The sequence below is a fragment of the Mchenga conophoros genome, linkage group LG12 (assembly GCF_057382185.1).
Source record: "Mchenga conophoros isolate Kocher_MC1m ecotype Shallow Benthic linkage group LG12, M_conophoros_male_GT1.1, whole genome shotgun sequence".
NCBI classification, from domain to species: domain Eukaryota; kingdom Metazoa; phylum Chordata; class Actinopteri; order Cichliformes; family Cichlidae; genus Mchenga; species Mchenga conophoros.
In genome coordinates, this window is record NC_140537.1 from 15,297,060 (window position 1) to 15,308,614 (window position 11,555).

The following is an 11,555-nucleotide window of genomic DNA, read 5'->3' on the forward strand; positions in this document are numbered from 1 at the left end:
TCGACCTCATCATGCATCAAGTTTTTTCTACATCTCCAAGATGGCAAGAGAAAATAAAAACAAGAACTCTGGTAAGTCTTTAGAGAGAACTATATTTCTCAGTTTGATAAACAAATCATTATCAAGCTGATACTTAGTTGCATAAATTAACACATAACAGCTGTTTATGTACTTTTATTGTAATACACAGTAAGGGGGTGCAAAATGCTGCAGCTCAAAAGATTTTGCAAATTTCCCCAAATCTAGCATGTGCTCCAGTGCAGCACCAGTTTTGTCATTTAAGAAGTAGTATCCCTGTTAAGACAACACAATACAAAGCAAAGTGCCAAATAATGAACTAAGTTTACCACTCAGACAACTTGTACCAAACAAATGCAACTTTGTGCAACGACTTTAGCTCGTCAGCTTGAAAGACGTCCAGATTTCCGCATGCTTTGCAAAAACAAGAGTGCGGGAGTTTGCTAGTTTTATTCTGACTTATTTATATGTCTGCTTTTGTACTGTTAAAATGAAAATGAAATTTTGGCTACAGTTTGCACAATTTAACTTTAATATGAAGTATTAAAAACAGCTTGACATATGTAGCTTCTTTAATCCAATTAATATGGCAATTCACCTATTAACACAGCATTATTTTTATTTTTATTAGTATTATTATCATTATTATTATTTTATAAGAATGAAAATTATAAAAATTTGCGACATGACCAATTGACCTTTAAACTGAAAAAATCTTTGTTGAACTTTTTAAAATTTTAAACCTCATTTCAATTCAAGTCTGTCCTGTATCTAGCAAGTGAAAATAAAAATAAAATAAAATAAAATAAAATAAACAATAAAAGGTGAATCAAATAGACCATTACGGCAAGGCTGTGATGGTCAATTTGGTAAAGTAAATCCGTTGGGCATCTTTCCTCGCCTTAAGACAATAATTCTGATGGCAAAAGAACCAAACGGGACAGGCAAAAAAAAAAACCCAACCTAATTTCAGTTAAAAAAAATAGTTTTGAGGTTCCTACACATCACAAATGTAAGGGACACTTATTGTTATTGTGATTGTTGCTATTAAGTAATTCTCTGGAAATAACATGATTTGACATCAACATTCATAACTGTGTGTTTTTATTCTTTGTAGTTCTTCAGTCAGAGGTGTCACACAGATGCAGTCTGCTTTGTCTTGGTCGTCTGAACTTCCACCGTCAGGCTGTGGGAGAAAAGGTCCGCTTGAGTCATGGAGGTCGACTCGCAGAGAAGACTGAGGCCACGTTCAAGAATGGGCTGGTGTTCAGCAACCGTCCAGTGAGAGTCCAGGAGAGGATTCGTCTGAGAGTGGAGAGGGATTCGATCAACTGGCAGGGAGCTCTGCGTGTGGGCTTTACCACTGTGCCACCCTCAAGCAGATCTCTGCCCCTGCCCTGCTTGGCCATCCCCAACCTCACTGACAAACCTGGACACTGGGCTGTGCCTGTAAATGAATCCTACTGCCAAGCAGGTTCAGAGCTGGAGTTTTGGGTTTCTCATGGTGGCAGCATATACGTAGCTGTCAGCAACAGGCAGCACAAGTGGCTGACAGGAGTGGACCTCAGCCAGCCTCTGTGGGCCATGATAGACATTTACGGGAAGACGCGCTCCATTTTACTCCAAGGCAAGTTCACTAGAACCACAGTTTTATCTGCCTTACAGCAGGTTTTTCCTGTTCTGTGAAGGCAGAGCATTTCATATGCACTGACAGCAATAAACAATGACTAACTGTTGAAATATGCTTTTGTCTTTGCTGCAGGCTCCAAAAAAACAAAGCTCCTTTGCACTAGAAGATCCTGTCCTGCACCCGAACCGCTCATCTCACCTGATTCTTACAGTCACTTTGGTTCAGTTCCTGATGTTTCAGACTTCAGACCTGATGACTGCATGTCCTGTCTTGACATGGAAATCCCAGCAGGTAAAAACAGTCCCTCCAAACATTAATGTCTGATTTCCGTTGCACATTTCTGACCACAGAGTGTGATCAGTGAAATCAGTTGTAATAGTGTGGTCTCACATATGCCTGATGTCGCATTTGTAATTAGAGTCTCTCTCTTCTGGTTATAGATAACGTCTGTGTGGTGTGCATGGTGAAGGAGGCCAGAATCACACTGCCTTGTGGCCACCGGTGTTTATGTAAACACTGTGACTCCAGAGTCTGTCAAGAGTTTGGCACCTGCCCGCTGTGTCGACACAAGATCAGAGCTCCATCAGTAAAGGAGAGGCGGTTTATAGACGTCTAAGCTCTGACACACCAGCCAAGAATCACCAAATATAAACTACCGACACACAGTGAATGGCACTTATTATGACGCTTTGTCATGTTTGGCTTTTCTGTTTTGTTAAACATGTAAAAATTTCAGAGTGATGAAATGTCCTCAAATTCATGTAAAGATGTCAAACTGGACTATTTTTATGTAAATATTGCAATTAAGTCAGTATGTGACGAGACAAAATATTGCACTAAGTGCAAAATATGTATGTATGTGAATATGTAAAATAGCATTATAACAAAAAATTTCTGTACAGTATATTTTATAGGTTGGTGTAAATCTTAAAGAGATGTTTGATTTTCATAAACTCGTTTTGTCTTAAAATTGTTATAGTGTTTGTGCTTAGACAATGGAAAGAAAACATAAATAACCTTGTTTCAATCATCATATTTTCTTCTCTAATGTGTTTTTAAGGATGTTGCTATAAGAAATAAATCAATAGCAGTGCATATTAAATAGAACATGTTGGGGGATAAAGAAATACACACGTGTGAACAGCGGTTAAACATACCTTAAAGATTAACAAGAGAACCAAATTGCAGTCATGACTGAACTGAACTATAAATAAATGGAGGGCATCATATAAGAAGAGACAGAGTAGCTTGAAAACAAAAGCTTGCTTGGAACACAAGAGCATTTTCAAACACTTAGTTGTGTCAAGACATCGCAGGAATAATGATGCTAAAGCAAAAAACGAAACTTTCAATCCAGCGATCAGGTCATGTTGTGGTTAGCAAAGATTACAAACAATCTCGCATTTTGTTTTTCAATAATTAATTGTACAATAAAGCATGCAATAAGAAATTCATTAATTCAAAACAATTATTTTTTATTTTCATGAATAAATTACGTGTTGCGTGGAGATCAGGGGCAGTACCTGTGGACTGGCAGACCGGGGTGGTGGTCCCCATCTTTAAGAAAGGGGACCGGAGGGTGTGTTCCAACTACAGGGGGATCACACTCCTCAGCCTCCCTGGGAAAGTCTATGCCAGGGTGCTGGAAAGGAGAGTTCGTCCGTTAGTCGAACCTCGGATACAGGAGGAACAATGCGGTTTTCGTCCTGGTCGCGGAACACTGGACCAGCTCTTTATCCTCTCCAGGATACTTGAGGGTGCATGGGAGTTTGCCCAACCAGTCTACATGTGTTTTGTGGACTTGGAGAAGGCATTCGACCGTGTCCCTCGGGGTGTCCTGTGGGAGGTGTTGCGGGAATATGGGGTGTCTGGCCCATTGCTACGGGCCATTCGATCCCTATACAACCGTTGCAAGAGCTTGGTTCGCATTGCCGGCAATAAGTCGGACTCGTTCCCGGTGGGTGATGGGCTCCGCCAGGGCTGCCCTTTGTCTCCGGTTCTGTTCATAATTTTTATGGACAGGATTTCTAGGCGCAGCCAAGTGGCGGAGGGCTTTCGCTTTGGTGGCCTCAGAATCTCATCTCTGATTTTTGCAGATGATGTGGTTCTGTTGGCTTCATCGGGTGAGGGCCTCCAGCTCGCACTGGAACGGTTCGCAGCCGAGTGTGAAGCAGCGGGAATGAGGATCAGCACCTCCAAATCTGAGGCCATGGTTCTCAGCCGGAAAAGGGTGGAGTGCCCACTCCGGGTCGGGGATGAGTTCCTGCCCCAAGTGGAGGAGTTCAAGTATCTCGGGGTCTTGTTCGCGAGTGATGGGAGAAGGGAGCCGGAGATCGACAGACGGATTGGGGCTGCAGCTGCAGTAATGCGGACGCTGCACCGGTCCGTCGTGGTGAAGAGGGAGCTGAGTGTAAAAGCGAAGCTGTCAATTTACCGGTCGATCTACGTCCCTACCCTCACCTATGGCCACGAGCTGTGGGTAGTGACCGAAAGAACGAGATCGCGGATACAAGAAATGAGCTTCCTCCGAAGGGTGGCTGGCCTCTCCCTTAGAGATAGGGTGAGAAGTTCGGCCATCAGGGAGGGGCTCAGAGTAGAGCCGCTGCTGCTCCACATCGAAAGGAGCCAGCTGAGGTGGTTCGGGCATCTGACAAGGATGCCCCCTGGGCGCCTCCTGGGTGAGGTGTTCCAGGCATGTCCCACCGGGAGGAGGCCCCGGGGCAGACCCAGGACACGCTGGAGAGATTATATCTCTCGGCTGGCCTGGGAAAGCCTTGGTATTCCCCCGGATAAGCTGGAGGAGGTGGCTGGGCCTCTTTGCTTAGGCTGCTGCCCTCGCGTCCCGGCCCCGGACAAAGCGGATGAGGATGGATGGATGGATGAATAAATTAATGAACAATACAAAGAATTATAAATAAATATTCCTAAATAAACTACTATTCATAAATATTTCATATATAAAAGGGATTTATGTCAAATGAAGGCTGTGTGCAGGCAGGAATAGAGGACCCAATGTGCAGACTCACAGAGATGAATATGAACTCAGAACTCAGCTTTAATGCTACACAGCAAAAGAACAGAAAACTAACTAAACTTCAAATATTAACAAAAGAAAAACAGGCTAACTGGCAGAACACAGTATAGTAAGATGGAGACCACAGCACAGACAAAGGAAAACACAGCGCTTAAACACACAGAGGAGCAATCAGGGAATGGGGGACAGAAGGGAAACACGCTGGGACAGATCAGGCCTAACGTGACAAGGGAAGCAAAACACATTAACATAAGACACAGACCTTCAGAGTAAAACAGGAAACTTATAGACACAGACTCAGAAGCAGAGACAGACACTGCAACAGTGGGAACACAGAGACGTGGGACCAGGGCAGACATGAAGACACAGACTGGACACAGAACAATGGCAGATTGATTTTCAACAGCTCTTAACAAAAGAAAAGGACCCAGAACATCAGACACGTGTGAAGTTCAAGTTCCTGAACCACAAATTCAGGGCCATCTAGTGGACTGTTTTAGACTGCAGCTCACCCTCTGACAATCAAATGCAGCAGCTTCCAGCTTTTGTTTCAGTCCAGACCTTCATCTGCCTCTTTATAGTAAAACATGGTAACTTCCTGGTTTCTTTATTACTTTTTTATGATTTAATCTGTTTTATAATCACACTAAAATCATTTCAGAAGTATAAAAGAAGTATAAAAAAGTATATGACTATATGACTAACCAGCATCTCACTGTGACATCCAAACATGAAAACGTTACGCTTTTACCTTCCTTTTTGTCAAAAGGTGCTGGCAGAGGGAACTGTAGAAACATTACAACCCCTGCCAATATCTGTTATTAATTTGCTCTGGCGCAGATGTCTGATAACGCTCTCACTGATCATTCCTGTGTTTTCTCTGAGATAAGTCTCTCCATGCACAGATGCTCAGTAAATTCGATGAAGCCCAGAAAACATTAGTGAATTATATTTGTAGGCATGAAGGGGGTATTTTCAACCATAATGAAAATATGTGGTCATATTTGAAAAACAAACAATATTTTATTGTACACTTAATTATTTGATGTGTGTGACTCCTTTGGCTCCATACAGGTGGTGGTCGAGGCCTCTTCTTTGATGAATGCTCTTTTTCCAAGAATTTTAAAAACAATTACTTATATTTTATGATTTCATATTTTTGATTTTAAATTTGATCCATTGTATCAATTCATAATTTTAAAAAGTAATGTCCAATAACTATTTTTTATAACTGGTCCCACCTTTAATTTGCAGACAAAAAAATGCAGTAAAAGAAACTAGAAAAAAAGGGCAACTACAGCAGGCAGCAGAGGGTAACAGCTCTCTTCTGTTGTGCATCAGGCCATATAACAGTAAGAAGGGTAAGGGAGATTTATTATCACCTGAAAACTCTATGTAAAAATAATGAATACAAATACCATTGTCTCCGTGCGAACTTATAATTCTGTAGGAGTCTGCTGGGTTTGAATTTTGATGTGATAGACATCTGCATCAGTGTATCAGTGTTAAAATAAATAAATTCATAAGCATGTAAAGGGACTGCTAATGAGCTCAGCTTATTTATCTTGTAAAAACCTATGTGCCCTTTGCTGGCTCAAGCACCTGCTCTCCAAAATCTCTGTGCAAAATTGTGGTTCTCAACAGGTCAATCTTAACATTCAAAAGGAAAAAGACCCAGGACATCAGACACATGTGAAATCCAAGTTCCTGAACTAGAAATTCAGGGCCATCTAGTGGACTCTTTTAGACTGCGGCTCATCCTCTTACAATCAAATGCAGCAGTTTCCAGTTTTCTCTTTAAGTGCTGTCTTCAGATAAAGTCCAGACCTTCCTGTGCCTCTTTAAAGTACAAACACAGGCTCTTCCTAGTTTCATTATTGTTTGTTCATAAATTCTTCTATTTTTATAATCACACTAAAATCATTTTCAAAAACATAAAAGAAATATAAAAAAGTATATGACTATCTGACTTACCAGCATCTTACATCCAAACACGAAAACTTGTAATGTTGTTACCTTCCTTTTTGTTAAAACATCAGTAATGTGAAAAAGAAAGCTTTCACGGGACTCTCTGCAGTCATACATGCTGCCATGTTTAATACACATTTCTCTGTCAGCCCTGTCAAATCAGCCATACCTCTTCATTCTTTTTCTAATTGAACTGTTTTAACATGTAACAATGGTTACATAGCAACTGATGCCTTTAAAGATTTAACTCTTGGGTTGTTGTTTCTCTTTTTTCCCCCAGACACGATACATTAGATTAAACTGCCAAAAAAGTCTGCTTTGGTAGGCAAAGTCTAACTTTAAATAAGGTCATGTGGTGTTAGCAAAGATTAAAATACCAGTAAATCAACCAGTCAAGTGCATGAATCTACTTTAATTAGTGTCCATCAAAATTGCTTGTCTGATGACTTATTTTGATTAAGTTAATCTTCCTGAAAGTATAAAAAAAGCAAAAAAACAACAACAACACACACACACACACACACACACACACAGGTCCCCAAAATCAGTTGTCCAATAAGGTGGCATTTTTTATCAAAAAAAACTAAGTAAACTATTTGTCAAAAAAGTAATCCAATTCCATCGAAATATTTTCATGATCATATTTTTGACTATTGATTATTACTGAGTTATGAAATATCATAATTTTTTGATATTTCACAAAAGTTATGACTGTCATTAACTTTTATTCCTCCCTTTATTACTTCCTAAGTCATAAATCATTTGACAGGTCAGCTATAAATCACTGATTTGATATAAAGGAGGGCGCATTTCTAGGCTGCATTTGGAGGAGCCGTCGAATTTGAACAGCCTTCGTAGCGTTGGTGTGACGTAATGTGTCCTCCTAAGGATACAGCCCCTAAATTTGGAAACAGCCTGAGAATCAGACTCGACAAACAGAAATGTACGTCTGAAACAAATGCATCCCAAGTGAAAAATACAAGTCATATTGGAAAAATTATTTTCCCTTGAGCAGGGAAAATTACTCCATTTTCATATTTGTAGAGTTTATTATATGGACATTGTGACAGTGTAAAGACAGCTTCCGACTGAGAAGTTAAGCCAAAATTCGGGAGCTGTTTTAAAATTGTTTCCTATGGGAAAGAGAGATGGGGGAGGCACTTTGATAACATTTATGACAGAACTGTAAATCCCATCTAAATGAGAATGACACTGCATGAAAGAGGACAGTAATGGCTACATTTTAATGTAAATATTATACATGTCAGAGAAAAGGTTTGGGCATGAAAGAAAGAGAAATATTTTTTTTCACATTATTCTCCAGACTCAATTTTTAGAGCAGGTCATGTGATCATGCAGTCACAGGAAAATTCCATTAAAAATAAAAATTCTTCATGAAATCTTGGAAGAAACCATAAACATATCAAAACATAGATTTTGTCAAGCCAAAGTCTTGTGACCCGTATAAACCTTAAATCATGTTTTTGTGATAAGGTATTACAGAGCAGTAGGGATCCAAAGTGGCTGGTTTGGTGTACTTTTTCAGACGGTTCCCTTTTAAGTGAATGGAGAAAAAAAATCACAACTTTTGTGTGTGTGTATGTGTGTGTGTGTGTGCGTGTGTGTGTGTCTATCTGTGTGTGTGCATGCGTGTGTGTGTGTGTGCGTGTTTTTCTGTCTGTGTGTTTATGTCTGTATCAGTATGTGAGATGGTCTGTGTGAGTGTGCTTCTGTGTTTGTGTGTCTGTCAGATTTAAAACAGAGACATTAAATTAGGTTAGATTAGTTGAAATGTGGGAGAATCCACTAGAAACGGGTAAATGGTTTCAGTTCTACAGGGAGTGCAGAATTATTAGGCAAATGAGTATTTTGTCCACATCATCCTCTTCATGCATGTTGTCTTACTCCAAGCTGTATAGGCTCGAAAGCCTACTACCAATTAAGCATATTAGGTGATGTGCATCTCTGTAATGAGAAGGGGTGTGGTCTAATGACATCAACACCCTATATCAGGTGTGCATAATTATTAGGCAACGTCCTTTCCTTTGGCAAAATGGGTCAAAAGAAGGACTTGACAGGCTCAGAAAAGTCAGAAATAGTGAGATATCTTGCAGAGGGATGCAGCAGTCTCAAAATTGCAAAGCTTCTGAAGCGTGATCACTGAACAATCAAGCGTTTCATTCAAAATAGTCAACAGGGTTGCAAGAAGCGTGTGGAAAAACCAAGGTGCAAAATAACTGCCCATGAACTGAGAAAAGTCAAGCGTGCAGCTGCCAAGATGCCACTTGCCACCAGTTTGGCCATATTTCAGAGCTGCAACATCACTGGAGTGCCCAAAAGCACAAGGTGCGCAATACTCAGAGACATGGCCAAGGTAAGAAAGGCTGAAAGACGACCACCACTGAACAAGACCCTTCAAGAAAAACATGATTTTCATGCAGGACAATGCTCCATCACACGCGTCCAAGTACTCCACAGCGTGGCTGGCAAGAAAGGGTATAAAAGAAGAAAAACTAATGACATGGCCACCTTGTTCACCTGATCTGAACCCCATTGAGAACCTGTGGTCCATCATCAAATGTGAGATTTACAAGGAGGGAAAACAGTACACCTCTCTGAACAGTGTCTGGGAGGCTGTGGTTGCTGCTGCACGCAATGTTGATGGTGAACAGATCAAAACACTGACAGAATCCATGGATGGCAGGCTTTTGAGTGTCCTTGCAAAGAAAGGTGGCTATATTGGTCGCTGATTTGTTTTTGTTTTGTTTTTGAATGTCAGAAATGTATATTTGTGAATGTGGAGATGTTATATTGGTTTCACTGGTAAAAATAAATGATTGAAATGGGTATATATTTGTTTTTTGTTAAGTTGCCTAATAATTATGCACAGTAATAGTCACCTGCACACACAGATATCCCCCTAAAATAGCTAAAACTAAAAACAAACTAAAAACTACTTCCAAAAACATTCAGCTTTGATATTAATGAGTTTTTTGGGTTCATTGAGAACATGGTTGTTGTTCAATAATAAAATTATTCCTCAAAAATACAACTTGCCTAATAATTCTGCACTCCCTATAATCACCCAGTCATAAAAGTTGATTCTAAAAGTCATCAACTGACTCCAGCTGCCTAGATTTAATCCACCTGTCTGCTGAAGACAACTCCACCAATTAAAAATAAGCCTGAAGTCAATGTGCCAATCAGAATGATCTATCATTCACATACATTTAAATTATTGCTTTCTCTTCCATTTGCCCAAACTGAATTTGGTAAAAGAGCTTTTGTCCATTTAGCACCCTTGGCTTGGAACAAACTGCAGAACGAATGGAAAATGACTGAATTCATTTCATTAAGTGCTTTTAAATCTAAACTACGAATCCTTGAGGTTTTAATTGTTTTAATTAGATTGTACAGCGTGAGCTATCTCTTCAGGCGAACCTATTGGAACAACACGAGAAGATGCTTCAGCATATTTCTAAGGAACAGGGCACCCTGCTTCAGGTAGTAACGGAACTCAAAGGTATGTGGCACTCCCCTCACCCAGCAGCAGCTAATGTTTCACCTCATTTACCCTCCTTACCCGCCTGCCCTCTTCCTCCCTCTCCACCTCCACCCATGCGTGAGCATACCTTACCTGTGCCTGAAAAATTTTCAGAGGATTTAGATAAGTGTAGAGGCTTCTTAACCCAGTGCGACTTGAGTTTTCGCCAACAGACTCAAGCCTATGCTACCGACGGTGCCAAAATTGCTCTCATGGTGCAACTCATGACGGGGAGAGCACTGAAGTGGTCTCAGGCAGTGCTGCGTTCCAACCCCAATGTTTCTTATCCTGACTTTCTGACCAAATTCCGCAGTGTTTTTGATAAAGGTTCTAATCCAGATGCAGCTGCTCACCGTTTGTTTTCTTTAAAACAGGGCAAAAAGAGTGTGGTGGATTTCTCTGTGGATTTTTGGATCTTGGCTGAGGAAACTGGCTGGGAGGAAAAAGCACTTTGGGGGGCATTTCTCAATAGCCTGAATGAAGGAATCAGACGTGAGTTGGCCACCAAAGAATTACCTAAATCGTTGGATGCTTTGATTAATATGTGTATCAGCCTTGATGGCCACATGCAAGAATATGGAGGGCGGTCTGAGGAAGCCCGCCGGGCAACAGGAAGCCCAGGTGGTTGGCTGAGCACTTCTTCCGATGGGGGAGGACAAGGGGAGCGTGAGCTTGAGGAGACGGAGGAGGAGCTGATGCAGCTAGGGCGAGCTAGATTCAGCTAGATTCCGGGTGGAGGAAGAGATGACAGATGGGTGAGTGCTTTGCATGCGGAAAGAAGGGGCACTTTGCAGACTCTTGCCCGTCCCGGCTAAAAGATTTGGCCCGTCAGTAGCGGTGGGGTTACTGATGGGTGCGACAGGAGATGTGTTACCCCACCTCAGCTACCCCACCAAGCTTATCTTTCAGTCCATAACTCATTCCTGTAACGCACTAGTGGATTCAGGCGCAGAACAAAGCTTTATGGACGAGTCTTTAGCCAGGAGATTGGGGGTCCCGCTTGTTTCCCTGCATGTTCCTTTACATGTGTCTGCCCTCAATGGGGAAGTGCTGGCCAAAGTCACGCATCGCACGCATGAAATCACGCTTTCGTTCTTTCACGTTCACGTTCTTTCTGGTAATCATGTTGAAAATATAAGTTTGTTTCTGTTTAAGGCGCCTGATACTCCATTGGTGTTAGGTTACCCGTGGCTTTAACGTCATAACCCTCAGATAGATTGGGCCCAGGGTAGTGTGGGGGGATGGAGTGAGTGGTGTCACAAGCAGTGCTTACGGTCAGCTGTTCCCAATCTGACGCCGACTGTGGCGAAGGATGCTGTCTGTGCTCCTGATCTCTCTGTTGTTCCGGCTGAATACCATGA

General features: G+C 41.4%; 1 protein-coding gene across 1 annotated transcript; it reads left to right on the forward strand.

The window, feature by feature from the left end:
• LOC146562316 (E3 ubiquitin-protein ligase NEURL3-like) lies at positions 1–2,961 on the forward strand. Its single transcript, XM_085293958.1, has 4 exons — positions 1–71; positions 1,136–1,645; positions 1,781–1,939; positions 2,089–2,961. The coding sequence occupies exons 1-4, from the start codon at positions 41–43 to the stop codon at positions 2,262–2,264; spliced, it is 876 nt and encodes a 291-aa protein (XP_085150084.1). The 5' UTR covers positions 1–40; the 3' UTR covers positions 2,265–2,961.
• Positions 2,962–11,555: the final 8,594 nt, after the last annotated feature.